This window comes from Mastigoproctus giganteus, chromosome 8, assembly GCF_048544385.1.
Source record: "Mastigoproctus giganteus isolate SK-2022 chromosome 8, ASM4854438v1, whole genome shotgun sequence".
NCBI classification, from domain to species: domain Eukaryota; kingdom Metazoa; phylum Arthropoda; class Arachnida; order Uropygi; family Thelyphonidae; genus Mastigoproctus; species Mastigoproctus giganteus.
Window position 1 is genome coordinate 63,870,586 of NC_143582.1, and position 23,663 is coordinate 63,894,248.

A 23,663-nucleotide genomic window follows, 5' to 3' on the forward strand; every position below is an offset into this window, starting at 1 on the left:
ACCTCCTATTAGAAAAGGGATGACAATGAAGAAAAAGTGGACACTTTTTCTGGCATATCCAAATATACCATTTGCAATTCATCCCGTGCCTGGTGAACAGAAAAACCACCCAACCATTTTTCTGAAGACACTGATGTACATCAACTTGAGAAGTACAGCAACTGCCTACATCAAGGGATCACCATTTTGTCCAAACCTTTATCCTTCTGAACCACATAAGATCACAGAAAGTGAGCTTAATGACCTCGTCGGGGATCTCAAGCTGCTGAAGAATAACGCAGCACTTTTGACCTTGAGGCTACAACATTGGAATCTAGATCATTCTGTGAAAGTGACATTTCGTAGTCAATAAAGACTATGATAAATTCTATCAAACAGAAGGTGAACTCACTGATTGTAAGGATGTTGGTGGTCAAATGGCAGCAAATATGAAGCACGTTCCCAAATAATGGAGACTATTTATAGATGCCAGGTGTCTATAAATAGTCGCCTTCTAATGTTAGCCTTAAGGCTATGTTATTACACAATGGAAATATGCTGCCTTCAATACCTGTGGATATTCAATACCTTTTCTGCCATCCACAGAAAAGAAACATGTTCAAACATAGAGAACCTCCTATTAGGTGTACACTAGCAGAAATATGAATGGCAGATATGTGATGATTAAAGGTAATCGGCATTTTATTAGGACCACAAAAGGGTTACACTAAGTATTGTTGCTTTCTCTGCGAGTGGGATAGTCATGCCAAGGATATGCACTATGAGAAGAGGAGTTGGCCTCAATGAAAATCATTAACACCTGAATGAAGAACGTAGCATTTGAACCTCTGGTAGTTCCAAATAAAGTTTTTTGTTTCCACTACTCCACATCAAACTTGGGGCTCATGAAAAATTTCGTGAAGGCTTTGGAAATAAACTGTCCTGCCTTCACATACTTGCAGGAGAAATTCCCAAGCCTTAGTACAGAGCAGATTAAGGCAGATGTTTTCATTGGTCTGCAAATAATGCAACTTTTCAAAGACAAGCAGTTCAAATGTGTCCTTAGTGATAGAAATCAGCATGGAATGCCTTTTGAAATGTTTTGACTGGTTTTCTAGGAAATGTTAAAACCGGAAGATCTCATTACTTTTTACAAAAAACTGGGATTGTGAAAATTACATTGTGGAAGATCTCATTACTTTTTACAAAAAACTGGGATGGAACATGTCATTGAAGATGAACATCTCTTGCACTCACAACTGGATTTCTTCCCGCTAAACTGTGGCACTGTCAGAGATAAACATCATGAGCATTTCCATCGAGGCATTGCAAAGATACAAAAGCAAATGGAGTGCTCCCACGTTAGTCAATTATTGCTTAATGGTGAAAAGGGATGCTCCCGAAGCTGAATGCAAGCTAAAACCGAAAAGGCCCTGTGTTTGATACAGGTATGTTTGTAACTACATCTTACTGCCATATATATAAAAAATACCTTGTAAAAATATAAAAAACTACTTCCCCTCACTCCCCAAAAAACAAGAGCCAAGCTGCCATTTTAAGCACTATTTCCTTGTTTAGCACTTCAAAATCTATAAACTTACCTTCATGCCCGTAAAAAGATATGACCAAAAATTTGTTGTTCAGTGTTATTGGAGGGGATGATCAGGTGATGCATGAAGGGTTTTTTTTTTTTCTTTCTTCCCTTCCTCCTCCTCTGGTTAATACTTAAGCTTGCTTTCTTGCATCATGTGCTACTATTAATACTAAATCATTTAGCTCTCTGTTGGAGTTTCGTATCCCCTTCCCTAAAAAATTCCTAATGTGTGAGTTAGATGTAAAATATCTATTCAGTTTGTAGCCTATTTATGCCTTGAACAAATACTGTTCAAGGCATGCATAGGCTTAGTTGATACGAAAAGCTTCATACCTTCTACAATTACTTCCCTGCATGCTTCCCATTTAGAATTTGCTGTTGGTAACATCATCTGTTGGTTCCACTGCATAAAATTTAAAAATTGGCTGATACCACTGTAATCACCCTTACGAAAGCAAAAGCCTTTACTTTTACACTTGGCAGTAGCTGTGTCTTTAAGTAAATCCCACATCAGTTCACTGTGAGTACTGTCACTGAGTGGGCATTTTACCTGGTATTCTCAATGCATGAGGAATTGCTTCTGATAATTGCTTCTGATAATTTCTGCTTTATTTTATTTAACTATCTTTAAAATGAGTTATAAATAAAGAGATAACACTATAGGCAATATTTTTATTACAAAATTAAAAGTTTTTGGTTTTATTATTTAGAGAGTGTCATTTTGAGAGAGTATTTTATTTATAAGAAATACCCTTTCGGAAATATGATACAACAATAATTTATTTTTTCTTTTTTGATATTTATAGATGTTTATTTTTTTTCTTCTGCATTAATGTGAAAATTCAGCTTTAGTACAGTTGAAAATACAGTAGAACCCGGATAAGAAGTTTTCCAAGGGACTGGAGGTTTAGAATTTCTTACGTGGGAAAACTTCTTAGAAGGGAAAATGACCTAAGGGTATGAAATATTAACTAAACAAATATAAATTAAAAAATTACACATACATAAGTTAAAGATGACTTTTAAGTACTATTTCAGAATTGATAAATATTTTACTCTGCCTATGGGGAACATTTTTAAATTGAGAATTTTTAATTGCTTAACATTCTGTCCATTAAACTCATTATCAAGTAGGAAAACGAGATCCTTTTGAGTTTCAACATACCTTAAAAGGTATGTTGAAACTCAAACCCTCACATACCTTATAATAAGACAGAGCAACAACCCAATAAGTGATTCAGAACTGTTCACAACCATCAGAACTTAACGTAGTCTACATATCCAATTATGCATATCAATGAAAACAATTGCAATATGTTACTTCCATTATATCAAACTGTTTATACTAAAAAGGTATTAGTGCTGAAAGTCTCAGATTGCTGAAAATTCACTAATCGAACAAGTTAGTGCCAAGCGTCATTTTAGTTTGTAGTGACCAACCGAAGTAAGCGAAATGACATCATTTTTGTTATATCTCATATTGTGAATGCCTTCACAACGACTTGCACTGATATTGAACTTCCTCAAATAAGCAACACTTTGACCATGGATTCTCTGCAGATACCACCACCACCTTCTATGGTGGTATCTGCCAAGAATAAGTAACATTAGCCTTCTCCATTGGCAAAGCGTTGCTTATTGGAGGTACTGCAATGTCAGGGAAACTCATTGTGAAGGCATTCACAATGAGATATATGTATATCAAAAACTGTGCCATTTCACCTACTTTGGTGGTTTACTATGAACTAAAATGATGCTTGGCACTGACTTGTTCGATTACCAAATGTTTATATTGTTTAATATTTATTAATATTAAAAATAAATAATTTCTATATTTAAAAAACCGTATTATGTGGGAAAACCTCATTATAATAATACACTGTGTATTCTTTATCACGAACCTTTTACCTGGGAAACTTTCTACGTGGGAAAATAATACATTACAACATAGAGTTGATACTGGGACTTAAGAAACCAAACCTAATACAGAGGAAAACTTCTTAAGTGGGAATTTCTTATACAGGTTCTACTGTATATGAATACTACATACTGGGGGAGGGAGGCAGTATAATTACTGAAACTGGTATTGTACTGCATCTTTTAAAATTTCTAGTTCTTGTCAAGCAGATGCATCCGTGGTCATATTTACAATGCAGGCTGCGTAGTGTCATGATTTCCAAATAATATCCCCCCTTCCCCCACACACCTCCAATTGTAAACCAGTATAATTTAGAGCAATGGTTCCCAAACTGTGGTCCGCAGACCCCTGGGGGGGGTCCATAACCAGTTCTAGGGGGTTCACAAAATGGCCCTCTAGAACTGGTAAAATTATTTGTTGTTATGTATAGCAAATTGATGATTAATAAAGTTATTCATTTAAAAATAAGGATAAAGTTGAGTTGTTTTAAACATAAAACTTTTAAATTTTCTTTTCAGAAACCCCCAGTATTCAGTGGGGATGTGAACTTTTTTTTTCATTTTTGAAGGGTCCATAGCTCTCAGTAGTTTGAGAACCACTGTTTTAGACAATAGTTGACTTTGAAAATAATTTACCTTTCTGAATATTTCATTCGAACAAGTTTTCAAAGCACTAATAAAAATAGAACTCAAAAGATTTTATGATTTCTAAACATCACTTTGCACTCTCATTTACCTTCTTAAAATTTCATGCAATCAAATTTTATCTTTTTGACTTCTGAGGTCCTGGCAGTGAACAATTATTGGCAGAAAAATCAAGTTCAAGTTAAATTTCCATATTTTTACTAAATATATAATTACAGTACTTAACTTGTTTAATTTGTCGCTTTATTAGCACGTTTGATGGTTTGTGAATTACATTAGGAATAGATTTTTTTCTCTATATAGGCAAGCAGGAAGTTAGTTTGTTGTTATTGGCTTTCCTTTGATATATTGACTGCATTGTTTGTTGTGCATTAGTTCACACACACACACACACACACACACATATATATATATATATATATATATATATATATATATATATATATATATATATATATATATATATATATGAGAGGCTTATATAGTCTTTTTTAGATACTTATAAGAGTTATTTAGTTTCCTGATATTGTGCAGGCAGTGAAGAGTGAGTTTTTTATTTTGGCAAAATTTCAGTTTTTATTCAAAATAAACTATGTAAATAAATGCTTTTAAATATTAATTTAGTTTTTATTTTAAATTGTTCAGCATTAGAATGTTGGAGTAATGATTCAAAACTACAAAAATCAGAAACAACTGGTTTGATTTTGCCATTTAAAATTCTATGTTTTTCTCACTTAACTTTTTAACTCATTAACATTTTTAATTTTTTTTTTTTTTTTTTTTGTCATGTAATAATATCCTCAATTTTTACATCACTTAATTTCATGAACTTCCAGTTGTGAATTTCAGAGAACTCCTTTGCTGAAAGCTCTATGTAAGACTGTGTTGTGGTTGGTGTATTCCATTTCTTTTGCAAAGTGAGTGCCATAGCCAGTTTGGAAGCAGTCTGTTTTAACTACAGCTTAATCTGGCACTGCAGTTTGTTCCATAGGTGTTCATTGTAGTTGAGGCCTTGGTTCTGAGCCAGGCAGGCCAACTTTTCATCATCATAGTCTGCAAACCAGTCGTGTGAGACATGGCAGGTTGTGCCAGTACTGCCAGAGCTCATTTGTTTAGTACTGCCACCATGTAGGAACAAATAATTATTGATAGCATCCGACATAGTTCATGAACTTCATGATTTTAGGCACTAGTACCATGTCACCAAACAGCCCTCACTAAATTTATTATCAAGATGATATGCTCCAATAGGGAGCACTTTCCTGGCACCCAAACATGGAATAAAAGTGTAGCAAGGCTCATTACTCCATAGCACCTTCTGCATTTGTTCTAGAGTCCACGAATGTTAGGAATGTCACAATTCCAAATGCTCTTTTGCATTAATGACCATCACTGTCATTAATTGGGCATATGCATAATTGCTCTTCCACAGAATTGAAGGCTGTGTTGCTACCTACTGATTGTTGACATACTGGTGGGCATTCTTGTCTCTGGACCTCCTCCCATGGGGTTTTCTACCATCTGTATGATTTGACAAACTTTCTGTGAGTTTGAGGCAATTCTTGTTTTGGTTATCATCTCTCTGTTTTTCTGTCTTTGAATAACATCTGCCTTGTGGATTTTGGGAGGGTCAGACAAGTTGGCATATAGAAAGGTTACTAATCTGGCATTCATCCACCATCCCACATTAAAAGTCTGCATGTCTATAAGTTATGATCTATTGCCTACTGGCTTCTAATGTGTTGTTGCTTTACAGGTAGCTCTACATGATATATAATAGTAAAGTATGTCTGAGGCAGTAAGCACATGTATCTGTCTTAGTACACAATAAATTGCAGAAGGATTTGCAAGTACTTTTGGTCATATATGAGGGTGAATACAAATCTTTGAAAAAAGATTTGTATTCACCCAGAAGTAGTGATGTTAGATGGTTGAAACAAACACCATCAATTACACATTTTCAACATAGACAAAGTGACACATGACGCATTATTGCCACCTTTCAATACACTTCCACAGGCTAGTTTTGTAGGAGTCCTCTGACTCTTCTTTAAACCATGACTGGACAAAAGAAATCACTTCATCAGCAGCAAAGTGTTTTCCACGAAAAAAGGACTTCAGAGCAGGATAGAGGAAAAATCTTAGGGTGCATGGTTCGGGGGAATAAGCAGAATGCAGCAATATTTCAAACCCACATTCATGGGCACATCTCACTGCAGCATGCAAGGAATGTGCAAGAGCATTATTGTGGATCAGGGACTTAAGAAACCTTTTGACAATTTCCCCTGTCTTTTTTTCTTTTATAGCAGCACATAGCTTTATGAGGAGGTTGTAATAATACTTTGATGTCACACAGTATGGCCCTTTTGAAGGTAATCTGTTAGTATTACACCATGCTGATCACAAAAAACTGATAGCATCACCCCGTGCCAGCATTTGGTTGCACCTTTGCCTTTTTGGGGGCTGGTGATTTTTCATGCTTCCATTGTTTTGACATTTGGTTTAGTTTTGAGATCATAGTGATGGATCCAAGTTTCATCCATAGTGAATAGCCATAACAAAAAAAAAAAAAAAAAAAAACCTTGCTTTTTCTGGCACATCGACAACATTTCATGTACACGTTGTACCCTTTCCTTCTGGTAAGGGGGTCAGAAGACTGGAAATGCATCTAGTAGACACTTTACTCATATGCAACCATTGATGGACAATGTTCTCCACAGACCCTACACTAATTTGGAGCTCTGCAGCTAGTTCTTTGACACTAATATGGCAATCTTCAGGCTTAATGCCTCAGTTTGTGTAACACTCTCTTCTGTAACAGCAGTTGCTGGGTATCCTGGGATTTCTTTATCATGCACTGAACTTCTTCCACATTTGAATTGTTTATACTAATGTGCAACAACAACATTGTAACCTGAGTAGTCTGCTCCATAAACAGTGACCATTTCTTCTTAGATTGTTTTAAGTGTTTCTGCTTGCAAAAAAGAAGAATCGGATCACTAATCTGTATTCTACTTTATCCATTGTAACATCACTTCATTCAGTGCTGCAAAAAAAAAAAAAAAAAAAAAAAAGTGAAATTGAAGGCAAAACTTGTGTGGTTCTTATAGAGATTTCAAGGTATCAAACAAAAAAAAATTAATAACCCCTGTGGTTATGAAAAGAAAAGAAAGCTGCAGAATATAGCAATTACAGAATTTCACTCCTTTGTGTACCAGCATAAAATCTATGCAAGCATCATAAATAATTGGATTAAAATTATTGTTGAATGTAACCTTGGGGGAAGAACAGTCCTGTTTTAGGCATAAACAAGTTTTATGCCAGAGTTCAAATATTTGCGTTCACACAAATTATAGATAGGGAATGAAAACATAACAAATACCTGTTTTTAAGATTTGTATCTCGAAAAAGCATCTGGAAACTGGAAAATGTTAAGCAGAGCCTTATCACCATTTCCTTTTATATATTTTATGATTATTCAGTAGAATAATGTAAGTTAGTGACAAATTTAGTGTGAGGGATGTAAAAGCTGGATTGTTACTATATGCTAATAATATTGTGCTCTTAAATAGTTGCTTGCAAGATTTACAAGGATTTTGAATAAATGAGACAAATTGGCAAGAAAAATAAAATAACACCTGAAATATGGAAAAACATATTTAAATCTTCCATTTTATTCAGACTAAACAACAAAGATAAATCTGACATCACTGGTATATCATGCCAGGATCATGGATAATCTGAACTAATAGAAGAGTTTCTGCTGTTCTATTAATGAGGAAGTATTTTATTGCTGCATATGACTATTAGTCAAAGTGCTTTATAGCAATCCTCTTTTTAATGTTCTGACATGTTATAACGTCATACATGGTTGGTCCCGGCCAGTTTCTCATTAACCTAATACTGAATACTGAATTCAGTATTCAGTATTAGGTTATTATACTGAATGTAAAATGCTATTTTACATTCAGTATAATGACATTGAAAATAAAAGGATATCTCTATAATGATCATACATTTCTAACTCTTAATCTGAATTTTTACTTTTTTATTACAATATTCTCATTTAAAAATGACAAAACGCTTCAAATATAGTGAAGTAATTGACAAGCTAACAACCTGACTGTGAGAAATCATTTGTTAAGATTTCCCATGCTCTTTTTCTCACAGGGTCGTAACGAATTGAACATCAACTAGAAGTTCATTTCAAGTTGACTAGAGTGTATGTTTATTGGTATAGCTCTAAGAAACCGGGTAGCTTTGCCAATTGCAGATGAAATTAGGATTTTGCAGGCTGTAGATAATGGTGTGCATTCTAAGACTGACATTGCCAAACAGTTCTGCATTCCTAAGAGCACTCTGTTCATTATTCTAAAAGATTGGAAAAAGATTGAAAGTTTAGAGAAATCTGCACAGGGTAGGATTTGGGTACAAAAGGCGAAGTATCTGGATCTTGAAAACGGTACTTTTGGAGTGGTAATTATGATGTGTGCAAAAAATATTTCCTGAAATCTTTTAAAAACTAAGGTTGAATCATTTGCGCATCAAATGGATATTGAAGAATTTAAAAGTTTTGGATGGATGGTTCCAGAAATTTAAGACTCGTCATGGCCTGTCTTTCAAAAAAGTGTCCTCAATGCGGGCACCTGCACATGGCGAGGGGACCTCCAGATTAGCGTCACTGGGGTCCATCACCCACAGCCTAGATTCCTGGCTAACATGGAGTGTTTGCTGTGCACTGCAACTAGTGGAAATTCAGAAGGGGCGATTCTGGTGGTTGAGGGGCCTAACTTTGACAACATTGGTTGTCCTGGATGGCCTGGCTAGAATCAGTTGGCTAGTGGGTTCAGCCGTGTCAATGCTATGCCCTCTACCCTCATGGTCTGAGGAACAGGATTCAGGCTTTAGCCCTGGAGTTCCACTTCTGAGTGCATTTATTGCTTGCCGGGTAGTGGGGGTGTACCTTTGGGCTTTGTGGCGGGTGGGTGGGGAGCCCAGGCATTGAACAAATATAAAAACTACTATGAATCCTGATGAACTTATTTTTTTAAGGTGCCCCAAGCCGGTCCGTATCTGCAAATACAGATAGAGAGCCCTATTGCTGCAAAGAGACAGTGAACTGAACTGCCATCAGAGCCTGTCCCAAAGTTTTTAATCATCCACTCCACCAGCAAAAAATCTATTGGGAAAATGTTGCCCTTTTTTTATACAAAAAGGGCTAAAGAGGTTAGCAGCTTCCCTTAAATCAGTAAGAGGTTCCATTCTGGAGACTTCTTAATTGAAACAAAAAATAAAGAAAAAAGAAGATAAGCATTCTGAGCAGCTACTCCGAACATCATTCTGAGGAATGCCAATAGACGTGACACCACATAGACACCTCAACTCAAGAGGTGTCATTTCAGAGTGGAACCTTCTCGAGGTTACCGAGGAGTAAATCTGCTCTGAACGAAAACCACAGGGAGTGATTGCTGTTAAGAGAATTTCTGTGCCTAGGGATGGGAAACTTGTTCTTACTAGGAACATCTTTCAAAAAAGTGTCTTTCAATTCACCTTCTCCCAATGAGATTAAAGCTGGGTACATCAACTGTCCAGTATGTCCATATGTCTCAAATCCTTCACTTTAGGTGCCAGAAATATGGACATTCACAATGGAGCCCTTGCATGTGCTTGATATGGTGTAAAGGACCACGAGACATCATGTTCAGCTACAAAACCGACCTGCATTAACTGCCAGGGAGAACACTCAGCTTACTCACGAGCATGCTAGAGGTGAAAAGAAGAAAAAGAAATTCAATGACTTAAGGCAGAGCTGAACATATATCAGGAGGCAAGAAAAGCAGTGAAACCTATAATTACTTTTGTTATTTGTGGAGCATTAGGAGAAACCAATATGGGAGTAAATGACTCTTTTGGAGGAATGGTCATTTACTGCCATATTGGTTTCTCCTAATGTTCCACAAGTAACAAAAGTAGTTGCCAAAGAAAAAAACCAAGAAAGTTGAAATACCTGCTATTCCCAAGAAAATATGAATGTAGTAGAGGAGGAAATGGACAGCATCCATATTTCCTCCAAAGAGATATATCCAAGACTGAGAAAAGTAAGCCCTCAGCACCTCGGAAGCTGCCTAATGGACCCATCAAGCCAAAATAATCGCTAAATTCCTACAATGGAACTGTCATGGATTCTGGCAAAACAATGATGACAGCAAGGCCCTCCTGTAAAAGCATGAGCCAGTTTGATTTTGCTTACAGGAGACATACTTGAAAGCATATGAAAATCCTTCCTTTCGTAATATTATCGTTCAAAAGGACAGAACTTGCTTATGGTGTTGTTGCTGTCCTTGTGGGCAACCATATCCCATTTCAACCTATTCTGCTCTCCACCAATATAGAAACGGTAGTAAGGTTTACGTTCGCCTTACAGTAAGGTTTTTACTAACACTGTACAGTTTATTTGCTACATGGGGCTGACATCTTCCAGAAGGACCTTGATGATCCATTTGTGCAGCTCCCTACTCCTGTTTTACTCCTGGGCAATTTGGCATAACACCCTGTGGGGGTAGTGCTGATGTTAATGGAAGGGGATGTGTCATAAAGCATGTACTCACTGACAGTGACCTTTCCCTTCTAAATGTGGAAACTAACACCTTTTTCCACATGCCTACCGGTACATTCTCTACTATTGATCTCTCTATATGCTCCCCCTTCCTACTTCCTTCACTCACTTGGGAGGTAGAGGAGAACCTCTACAGAAATGATCACTTTTCCCTTGTGATAACCAGCTTACTTAATGGGAGTCGCTGTCCACATTTTAGATTACTGTGATGGAAGATTGATCAGGCTGACTGGTATGCCTTTGAACATCAGTACAGTCAGTCAGGAGCCTATCAGTGATGCAGTGGCGTATATCACAGAAAGGATTGTCCATGCAGCTGCAATTACAATTCCAAAAACATCTACCCGGTTTCTGCCATTTCCAAAACCTTGGTGGAATGCTGAATGCACGGCAGCAAAAAAAGCTTGGGGGATATTCCGATATCCTACCTCTTAGCCTTCAAATGTGCACACACCAAAACACAACATATTTGTCATCAGAGCCAAAAGGAATCATGAATCTGCTTTACATCCACTATTACCCCATTGACCAGCACTCAGACTAAAGCTGTCTGGGACAAAATCTGGAAAAGGAAGGGGAAATTACATCACACCCTTCCTTCGTCCTGGAATATAATGGATGCATTATTGCAGACCCAACTGCAATAGCCAACGTGCTTCGGGAGACCTTTTCTACCATCTCATCAACATCTTCGTACCCCCTAGCATTCCTGGTCCTGAAAGACAAAGAGGAAAAGCAATTAGCTTCAGATAGAAAAATTCTCATCCGCATAATGGGGCAATTACCATAGAAGAATTCAAAATGTACCAGGTCAAGTGCTGCCAGACCAGATCTCATCCATTATGATATGATCAAACACCTCTCAGCAAAACCCATGGATCAACTGCTCTCTCTGTATAATCGAATCTTTCTAGAAGAGCAATTTCCATATTCCTGGTGTAAGGCAATTGCCTTTCCTAAGCCAGGAAAAGGCCCCAACAAACTACTGGCCAGTTCTGACTAGTTGTCTGTGCAAAATTCTGGAGAGAGTGGTCAACACCCGCCTTATATGGTATTTGGAAGCAAATGGGCTCCTCTCCAGATTGCAGTGCAGCTTCTGAAAGAATAGATCCACTTTGGACATTTAATTAGGCTCAAAACATCCATTCCAGATGTCTTTGTAAAACAAGAACACTTGGTGTCCATGTTCTTCGATATGGAAAAGCATATGACACAACTTGGAGATTTGAAATTTTAAAAGACCTTTATAGCATCAGACTTAGAGGTCACCTCCCAACCTTTATTTAAAACTTTTTATCCCAAGTTCTTGTGGGATCTACCATCTTTTGGCCCTTTTGTCATGAGGAGGGGGTACCCCAGGGATCAGTTTTTAAGTTGTTACGCTTTTTGCCATCTAAGTGAATTCCATTGTAGGACAACTTCCTCCAACTGTAAACTGTGCCCTCTCTACGTTGATGATTTCAGAATTTTCAATCTTGCAACATGAGAGTTATTGAGAGACATTTTTTCCACAAGCGCAACCTTTACCCTGAACCTGAACTGAGACTTGGACAGAATGCTATTTCAGTAGTACCTGAAACTAGATTTTTGGGGCTTGTGTTTGATTAAAAGTTGACATTCCTACAGCACATTCGTCAACTACGTATGAAGTGCACAAAAGGTCTGAATATCCTGCGTGCAGTCTCTTATAATTCCTGGGGCTAACTGATGCACTTTATTGCATCTCTGTCATGCACTTGTGCATTCCAAATTAGATTACGGATCCCAAGTATACACGTCTGCTAGACTCAGTGTACTCCATTTGCTGGATCCCATCCACCATCATGCGATTCGTATTTCCACTGGAGCATTCTTGTCCAGAATCTCTTGTCCAGAGTCTCTATGTTGAAGCAAACGAACTCTCGTTATCGCTTCATCAGAAGCAGTTGTCTCTACAGTATGCTTTAAAATTGAAATCCTCACCAGACCACCCCATGTGGACACCAGCTTTTTGAACCATGTTTGGAAAATCTGTACAACACTTGCCAGACTTCCAATTATCCATTCGGTATCCAGATCCAATGGCTACTTAGAGATTTGGACATTACATTAGACAACGTTGCCCCATCACAGGACAACCCCGTCCACCTGGGCATGCTCGTGTTCCACCTCGTGTCTTCTCCCTTAACAACTGGGGAAAGGACAGTGCTCTTTTTGGCTCACTGATCTGAACATTCTGACTTTCTGCCAGTCTACACAGATGGTTCAAAGCCAGAAATGGCTGTAGGATCTGCAGTTGTCTTCCCAGACACTACAATATCTGAGCAGATCTTTCTTGAATGCAGCATATTCACTGCAGAGCTGCACGCAGTTGAGCTATCCTTGGATCATATACAAACCAGCCACTACCAAAAATGTATTATATATACCGGCTCTCAGTTCATTGCAGGCTTTATCATCGATGAGGTTTAATCGTTATCTAGTCCTGTCCCGGATAGAGCAGAAACTGCACTTTCTGCCCGAGAAGGCTCTCATACTTTCTCAATCTGATTTTGACATTAACTTCTGCTGGATTCCTAGCCATATTGGGATCTTAAGAAAATTGTGTGGCAGACAGTGCAGCCAAATCAGTGACCCTTTTTAACTCTTGCCTGCTAGTCCTCTATACAAACTACAAGCAATTAGTACGTAAGAAACTGATTTACCAATGGCAACATTAATGGGCAGGCTGCAAAACAGTTATGAGATTAAGCCTGTAATTGAACATTTGCAGTCTAGTCTGCACAGGAACTGTAAAGAGGAAGTAGTAGTTTTATCTAGGCTCCACATGGGGTCATCTGACACACTCTTTTCTGATGATCCTCCTATGTGCGAGCAATGTGACACTGTTTTAACTGTAAAACATATTTTAACCAATAATGACCATGTGTCAGCAGTTTTTTAAAAGCAATTAATATATATAAACTATCCAATATCCAATTTAATTTTACCCATATACTGATCTTTATTTATTGATATGTATATATATGAACTTTAAAGGTTACCAAACTACTTATCTTTTTTGAATTTTAAAATCTGTCATGGTGCAATATAACCTTGTTGTTTCCACACCATAAAAAAAAAAAAAAAAATCATCATCAAAAAAGTGTGGTGAAAGTCCAGCTTTGGACATTAGCGCGACAAAGAAATGGAAGGAAAATCATTTAAAAAATGTTCAGCTGACATACAACCACAATGCCATCTTCAACGAAACTGGAATCTTTTTAAATTGCTACCGGATAAAGCACTTACATTTATAGGCAAGAAAAGGCTAAACAACAGATTGCTGTTCTCATAGCAGCAAACATATCTGGCACAGAGAAGCTTCCTCTTTTAATTGTTGCAAAAGCCTCTATACTTTAAAATGTTTGAAGGCATTACAACTATTTTTCGAGCAAACCAAAAGGCATGGATGACATCATAAATCTACGATGACATCACAAATCTACAAAGAATGGATCAGAGACTTAGACAAGCACTTACATTTATAGGCAAGAAAGATTGCAGGATGAGTGAGAAGAATAGAAAAGTTTTTCTGTTTATAGATAACTGCACCCCTCATTGTCAAGTAAATGACCTATGTGGAATCACTGTCAAGTACCTACCACCAAATATTACTTCAGTTCTTCAGCCACTTGATCCCTTGTTTAAAGAAAAACTACCGAAGAATGCTATTAAACAAAATTGTGCTATGCCTTTGAAGCAAAAATCAATTCAAAATCAAAATTCTGCAGACAATGTGTTTCATCATGAGATGATGAAAATGTGATCGCCAACTGCTTCAAACTTGCTGGATTTATTGCCTTGAATGATGCAATGTGTGAAGTTTTGCATGCTTCTTCCTCTTAATTGCAAAGAACAGTCCGATAATAGGGAAAAAATATTTAAGCACATGCATCATCATCTAAACTTATAGGAAAACTGAAGCTTCAAAGATTATGCAGAAGTGGATGCAGACATTGCAGTGTTTCAAGATATTCACGAATGAAGAGGAACTCATTTAAGACATAATGAAATCTTCTGAAATTTATAGTGATGAATGAGGAACCTACTGTGGTTGAACAAATGAAGATTCAGTGAAAGATGCTCATCAATGATTAGAACTTGTACGTCAATTTTTTTTCAAGTGCAGCCTAACTGTGAAAGTGAAATAAGATACTATCATGCACCTTCATAAATCTCTTTTAAAACATGCTCTACCATTGAAAGAGTGTTTTTACAGATTATTTTAAATTATAAAACGATTCTTTTGTTTGGTCTTGATAAGTATGTAATGAAATTTACAATCATAATTTTCTTGTTTAATATTGTTGTTTAATATTGTAGTACATAATAAGATTTATATTATATTTTATTAGTTGAATTACATTAAATGTTCAAGCTTTTACTTTCTTTGTTGTTGATTTTATGAATTGATTTTATGAATGATAGATATATCATCCTTTCTTGTTCCCCTGGGGGGGGGTTGTTATGTAGAGCTTCGACTGTAGTGCACACATTCCCATTGAAAAATTATGTTCTTGTAAATACCAAGGTAGCACAAATTTTATCAATTGGCAGTACCTTTTGATTGTCATTAAAAATAAAGAAATAAATGGTTTGCAGTTTCAGTGTGAGAGAACCTAGCACATGCACACACTATTATGAAAGAAGAAAGAATTGATTTATTTACAGTTGGCAAACTGACAAGGCACACGGAAACTTGAAATACAACAAATTATCCCAGTCATGCTTGGCATTTTGGGAATTCCTCATGGCAGTTCTGATTGTGAAAGGATAATTCAGCTGAAGCTGATGTCTGAAAGCATACTTTGCTAGTAAAGAATCCTCTGCCTGTATTTCTATAAAAAATAATGCTTATATTGTCAGCAGAATATGGACTCTGAAGGCAAAAGTTAGCAGCTATATATCTTTAATAAAAAAATCACCTTTGTAGAAGGACATCAGAATATTCAGTACTATGTTTTCTTTTAGTGACTGTTACTGGAAACTTTGTACAGAAGTGAAAATTGCTGGTTCTCATCGTACTATAGAATATTGCCTACCTTTTCAACCGTTGCCCAAAATTCATCTTCAAATTCACTGCAAATTGCAGCCAAAATAAAAGCTATTTTTATAAAATCTAGAAGATTTACTCTAAGCTGTTTTGCACATGATTTATTATAACAATTATTATTTATCATATACAAATGAAAGCTCATTTGTTTTGCTACTTGCAACATAATTGACTGAAGCAAAACAAATTCTTAATTCTGTTGTCAGATGATGTTTCCAGCATACAGAAGTTTTGAGACCCTCTTCAGTTTGATTGTGCTGGTCTGAAAAAGAATCCGTCTTCATTGCTGGAGCTGAAATCTTGGGCTCAGCATTTCATGCCAACATAGTGGCATAGCATGGCATGGAAACCTGCTTGCCTCTACCAAAGAAGTTCCCAATAGTTACTTCTGCAGGGAAAGTCATGCTTACAACCTTTGCTACATTCACATTATGATATCTATTGAGTTTTGGGGTGTCTGGTCCACTAAAGAAATTTTACTGACCAGCTTATGGACTGATGAATGTGGCAAAACTGTTGTGACTGACTGCACACATCCTCATAGCTTCTATAACAATGGCATTAAGAAACTTTCATATCATATGGGAATATTAATAATATACTGTTCCTATTGACTTGACAATTTATTAAAATGGAAAACTAATTACAGATTTTAAAATGGTAAACTATCTACAATTAAAACTGAAAATATGCACAGCTAAAGACAAACAAATTGTAGACTGCAATTAAATTGCACAATTTAAAAACTGAAAATATGTACAATTAAAATGCTAAATGTAAGATAACATAAAATAAATTACAAGTCATAGAATATGCGACAAGAAGCTTTCAAAGCGATGAGCCTCTTTCTCAACTTAGATGAGGTCAACAACAGTGAACTATATATATACTACGGAAATAAAACCCACAAGTGTAAATGGCTGACAACTGTGAATCAGTTATGGCACATGGGAATTGATAATGTGAGACATTCATTCATCAGACTGTGAGTACAGTGCGGTGCCTATTATTTGTACCATTGATTCACCATCTCTCATCGTGGTGTAAGACAACAGCCTCCATAATAGGGTGCACGCCGGACTCACTGCCACTGCTATGTGGAGGGCTCTCACCATAAGAGCTGGCATGTCTTGAATATACAGGCAGTTCTCGTTTTACGAGTTTCCGGGTTTATGGATCCCCCCCCCCCCCCAAGTATCAACAAAATCGAAAATATGAACATTAATTGTAAAAAAATGAATATTAAACATTCGTAAATAAGGCATTTCAAACCACGCATGTAGCTATACAATACAGTGTACCCAGCTTTACGATATTAATCCATTTCAGAGACGCCTTCACATCGTGAAAATATCGTAATGTGAACTGAATAACACATTGTTTTTTGGTAATTCGTTCCACAACCACGGAAGTTGAATTTTCGCTATATAACTCTCTATAAGGTCGTTTTTATAGTGCAAATTGTATTAGTTACCAATTCAAATCACTAAAATGCACTACACTTTCATCGTTATTATATGTTCTGTTATAAGAATCAATTTTGAACGCCTTCGTGATATTTTTCTAAAGCACATTTCTGGTGGTCACGACCATAAAACAATTAAAGCAATTTGCATTTTTTCAGTTTATTGGCTTTTCTGTTACTGTAAGCAATTATAAACGGGTAGTAAACTCGATGTTATTGCATTTGCGAAAATACCGATAGCTGGAATTGTGTGGTTTTTTTTTTTTTTGTTATTATGGTGAAATGTGTTTTCCCTTTACTGAAACCTTCGATCGTATAAAAAACGTAAATAAATTTTCAAAATCTTCTCTTCATTCTTTTTTTTAAGCTTCGTAAACTTGTTACTCTGCAAAAATCATGTTAGTTGCAATTTGTGCATTCCATTATAAAATGCTTATGCATCTATTGAAATTTATGAAGAAAATAAAAGATTATCTTGGAAACAAATGCCTCTTGAAGCATTTCTGAAAAAGACCTTGTGCAACAAACCAACAAGTGCTGAGCCAGTAATAAGTGATCAACACACAGAGAAGTAAGATATGTTACTACTCTGTGGATCAACGGGTGTGCATTTAGTCGATGATGAAGAATAAACATTCTTTAAAATTTGTAAGTCATAAATAATTTATTATAATTTGCTTGATTTTACAGGCTGCGTTTTAATTTCTTTGGATAAATCAATCATTTTTAAACATAAACTAATTAGCTAACTAATTTCATTGTTAAGAACGTAACCCCTATTTTTAACATTGTCTATGGGATTTAATTCCCGCTTTATGAGTGCACGCTAGGAACGAATTAAATCGTAACGTCGAGAACTACTTGTAATCCAATATCTCAATATTAGATCGAGGGTTACAATTAAAATGCTGCTCACCCCAATAATGTTCAGCGATGGGCGAGTCAGAATCATCCTAGCGGATAGCACCATCATGTTCTGACACCCTATCAATGTCTTAAGACCTGGAGACCTCGGTTCAAAAGGCCTTGGGTGTTATATTAAGAATCTGCAGATAAAAGAACCAATAGGTGGTGAAAATCACTTTAGACTTACTAATATAGCAAATCCCCCAATCTGGGCAAGTAAATATCACTTTCAGCCCTTTACCATGTATGGTTTTTCTTTCTGCAGTTTACTAAATTTACTGTCATCGATCTTGTCTAAGTTGAGAAAGAGGCTTTGCCCCCTTCAAAGCTTCTTGTCACATATTCTGTAATTTATTTTTGTTACATTACATTTAGTGCTATTAATTGTATATATTTTCAGTTTTTAAGGTATATTTTATTGCACATTTTAATCACAGTCTATAATTTATGTTTATTGTACGTTTTTAGTTTTAATTGTAGATATTTTATCATTTTAACACCTATGTAATTAGTTTACCATTTTAACAAACTGTCAAGTCAATGGAAACAGTATATTAATAATAATACAGATGTTTTAATTATGTGGATGACTATATTGTGAAAAGTAATGTAACAAATGCTCTTTGATTCACATATGCAAATAAGATATAGCTCCTGGTAATACTTTACTGGGAATTTTATATACAGGCAAATCTCGGTTTATGAAAGAGTTCCGTTCATATTCCTGAGCTTTTACAATATGTATTGTGTACATTAGCAGCCATTTTAAAGCATTAAAACCATGTACTAAACATCAAAGCTCTATAGTCTATACAATACATTTTATTATAATGTATGTATGCGTTATGGTTTATTGTATATGATATGTAATGTAAAATAAGAAAAGAATAAAAAAACAAGATATTGTTCTTTTTAATTTTAATTAAAAACATAGAGTTACAAAGTAGACAAAGAAAATGAGTACTAACATAATGTATGTACTGTACATATGTATGTATTCAACTTTTACTCGGCAGTGTCTTCATCAGAGTTCAATATTTTCCACATAAGTGACACTAGGTGCAGATGAGGTACATGGAAGAGCGTCTGATAATGAAGAAACAGCTGGGTATTTTCACTAAAATATGTTTTTATAGAAGACTGCGCAGTTTCTTTTTTTTCTTCAAAAATCTCACTGTAGCAAGCTAGACAGTCATAACACCTCTTTTCACTTTTGCAATTCTTTCCATATTTGCGTCGGCGCCTCCGTAGCCAGGTGGGAAGGAGCAGCAGTGCGTAGCACACGCTTCTTGATTAGACCGGGGTTCGAGCCCGTCACCACCAAATACGGAGGATGCGGAAAGGTCAGGGAATGACCACCGCATATTCACGGAGCAATATGGCATTAGTTGCTAATGCTCCTAAAAACCAAATAACAAACAACAACAAACCATATTTGTGTCTTCTTCTTCAAAGATTGCCAACCCCTCAGAAATTGATTTAAAAGCTGCATCCATTTTCTGCCTTGTAAATGTTCTCATGGGGTTGTGGAATATCAAGTTCTTCTGTTACTTCAGAATTTAGATGAGTCTTTATTTCAATTATTTCATCGGTTGTTAATTCCTCAAAATGCGAGTCCAAAAGTTCTTTCACATCAAGGTCGATGTCCATTTTATTGCCCAGTTGAACAATTTCTTCAGTCACTGGTTCGATTGGCTCTTCAAAAATCACTTAAATTATTCACTAAGTGTGGACACAAGTTTTTCTACACACCACTTAAGTTTGTTTTCTTCGCATACAACATATATAATGTATTGCAATACATTATATATGTTGTATGCTTTAGTTTTATTAACCAAGAACAGTTCAGTATAATTATTGTAATAAATACATTTTTTAAATGTTTATTTATTTAAATCTTACAATTATGTTCACTATAAGTTTGACATTTCCTTTTATAAGGAACTATTGGCGACTTTAAGAAATTTTGAATGAATTGTAACATCTGTTATAGCGAATTTTCGTAAATTGAACATTTCGTAAATTGAACATTGAACAAATAAATCATTTTCAAATAGTTCTTGATCATTCTTGTTATTTGGGGGCTTTTAAATAACTGCATTTGTTTTGCTTATGGATACTTGTTTTATCAAACAAGACACAACAGCCCTTAACATGCAGCAGCCCTTAACATGAATGCTGGTAGAGGAGTAAGTGATCAAATTAAGAACACTCTTCGAAACGTTTAATTTAATGTCTTAAGTGTTTTGCCTAGTAAAAATATCTTCAGCCACTGTACACCAAATTTCACAATTTCATCAAACTTTTTGAACTTTTCATCGAACTTTCATCTTAGGTCTTTTTGCTGTGCATTTAGAGTCAAGCAGTATCCATTCCAAAATTTGTTTGGTCAGTATGTCATCAGTTTTTTTTTTTTTTTATATATATATATATATGCCCATTTCCATTTTAAACATTTTTTTTTTTTTCTTTCAATCACAGACCTTGGAAAATCCATGCATATTTTTCAGGCTCTTTTTTTGGTTATGTTCAAAATTTGGCAGTCTGAAGTTCTGTGTGACCCTCAGGCTTTATAAAGCTTTAGCATTCAATGTCCATGTTTCACAACAACGCCGACCGGGCTAGCCGAGTGGGTAAAGTACCTGCCCGGCAACCCAAAGGTCGCGGGTTTGATTCCCGCTTCGGGCTTGGATCAAAGTACTGCAAAAACCTTGGGAAGTGCAATATGGCCACAGAAGCCGATGCGCCAACAACTACCAAATCAAAAAAAAAAAAAAAAAAAAAAGTTTCACAACCATATGTAACAAACACTTGTCATTTTTAGACTGAGTGTTTCCTTTGCCTTGAAGACTATTAAGCTTTCCAAATGTTTGCTATCCCAATTTTATGCATCCATTTCCATCTGTTGAAATTTCTTGTCCAAGGTAGACTTACCTTTCCACTTCTAGTTCTTATCCATTGGTCACAATTTTCTTTGTTCTGTTAAAGTTTTTTGAATATAACTGGCTTTTTTCTTGATATTCATCTTCAAACCGAACTTCTTGCTTTCATACTGCTGTTCTTCAGTGTTTTGCTGAAATTCTTCCAGATGATTGGCAAAGGGAATGATATCATTTGCAAATCATAAGTGATTCAGGTAATCTCCCATTTATCTTGAGTCCTTCATTATTTTATTTTCAAAGTATTTCTTCTAAACAGGCAGAAAATAGTTTTGGGAAAATAATTTATTGGAAAATATTGATATAAACTCTGTCTACAGCTTGTTAATTAGGGCATTGATTATTGTTTGTTTTGTGACTGAGTCAAATGCTTTTTCATAGTCAATGAAGGCTATACATAATGTCATATAAGGTTGTAATGTAAGGTTGTATTCATTGTGCTGCTTAATAACTTCATGCAGTGTGGATGTGGATGATCATTGTACCAAAGCCACTTCTAAAACTTTCTTATTCTTTGGGTTGTGCTGCATTAAGTATTATGCCTATTCTCCTTGACAGTATCTTTGTGAAAACCTTGTAGACAGCTGGCAATAGGTTGGTAGTTTTTTTTTTTGATCTGCCTCATTACCTTTTTTGTGCAGTAGGATGGCTTCTGATATTTTCCATGCTGCAGGTGCTTTGAAAATAATTTTGCTAGAGGTTTACATACCTGCTCACCTCCAGCTTTCAGCAGCAACTTTATCAGGTCCTGCTGCTTTGTTATTTTTCATTGGTTTTATAGTGTCTTATACCAAAACCTCTGGTACAGTTTCTGTATCTGGTGTTGGATCCAGTTGTTGTCCTTCATCCTTATAAAGATTGGAATAAAATTCTTCCACTCATTTTATTATTTGTTGTTATACCATCCTCAAGCTTCAAAGAAAACATTTGGCTCTTTTGTGTAACTATTTTTCATTTTGCTTTCTTTAGCCCCTTATTTTGTCCATCTTCTTTTGACGAGATCAACATTGAACTTGTGCATTTCTTCTTTTATGCGCTTTCTTAGTCTTGCACATTTCTACATATTCTGTCTTGTTTCTTATGTTATCACTTTGTTTCATTTCTCGTAATATCAGAAATGAAAAATTCTGATGTTATGACTGTTTTTAAGCCTAGTTTAGTATCTGATTATAAATATTATTAAATATGTTCATTTCTGTGGCTTGAAAATGGCTGTTGAATTTTTAGTAAATACCAGAATTGTCAAGCAGTTTTCAGTAGGATGGGGGAGAAAAATAGTAGTTTTATTTCTCTTAAGTTACTGCTGGTTGATGGCTCTGGTTAATGAAAGTAAAAGTTTTATTTGTAAAGATTACAAGGTAAATTTTTTATTTATTTATTGCAGAAGGAACACGGCGCTGACAGCAATATGTTGATTAATGCAATGGAAATGGCTGGACTCGATCAAGCTCTTAAACTGATAAGAGATGGCATCTCCTAAGGAGATTATGTTCGTGGTATTTAAAGATGAAATCTTTGTGATATCAAATTTAATTGTCTGTATATTGTTGATTTATACATGATGAAGAACATGGGGGGGGGGGAAGTATTTTTTTAGGACCTTTGAAAGCGTAATTTATGCTTAATAGAGTTGCTATACAGTGATTGGCATTTAGATGCCTGGGTACTACTCACTATGAAAAGTGGTGCTTGCTCATCTTTAAATGCATGTTTCAGAATATTAGTTATTGCCCTACACCATTTGTTAATATCAGTTTTCACCATGTTAATTTATAAAGTGTTGATTTTGATCTTGCAAGATCAAGTTGTAATTCAAATAGTCAAGTGAATTCAGACAGACTGTACTGTGCTATGCTGTTTTGAAGACAAAGCAGAATTAGCCTTCATGTGTTTGTTATATTATGCAGTACGTTGCTGATAATATACTTGACACTAAATGATCTTTAAATTGTATTATATACTTTTAATAAATGTCTAATTTTGTTTATAACTTATTTCTTTAACAAAACTATCATGCAGTATTCATATGAGACCTAGGTAGAATCATTTACCCTCTTTATAATTACGTACTAAAATGATTGGTTTATTGTTTCTGTGTACTTTAAAATGAATGGATAATCCATATCAAATAGAGATTTCCTGTTCTTGAATATATCAGCTGGGGTTGAATGACAAAGTGTATATGTGGACTAATACATAAAAGACTAGAAATAAAGACACTTCTGGGTCTTGCTTTGGCACATCTCTTTATGCCGCTTTTCTGCTATTAAAATGTTACCTTGTGTTAGTATAATGCTAATTTTATCATTGGGTAGAGCACATTCTCTCTCTCTCTGTCTTAGCTAGATTCTTTTTGCTTGGTGGACCTAATAGAGGATAAAGGAAAGCAGGTACTTAGTCTGTATTTGACATTCAGATTAGGAGAATATTTGACATTAATGCTGGCTAAGTACTCAATGACAGTATGAGCAGTGAGAGTTCTTGTATTGTTGTGATGCAGCATCCACCCACCTGCATTCAGTTGTGGC

The 23,663-nt window shown here is 35.7% G+C and overlaps 1 protein-coding gene across 5 annotated transcripts in view; it reads left to right on the forward strand.

Annotated features, from left to right (window-relative positions):
- The window catches only part of Rel (nuclear factor NF-kappa-B family member relish), a 462,299-nt gene extending 439,174 nt beyond the window's left edge, over window positions 1-23,125 (forward strand). For all 5 annotated transcript variants that reach the window (XM_090380549.1, XM_090380553.1, XM_090380550.1 and 2 more), the window contains exon 19: window positions 22,520-23,125. In XM_090380549.1, the coding sequence (XP_090236675.1) occupies window positions 22,520-22,615 (96 nt within the window). In that variant the 3' untranslated portion in view covers window positions 22,616-23,125. The remainder of the gene's footprint in view (window positions 1-22,519) is intronic.
- The last annotated feature ends 538 nt before the right edge of the window (window positions 23,126-23,663 follow it).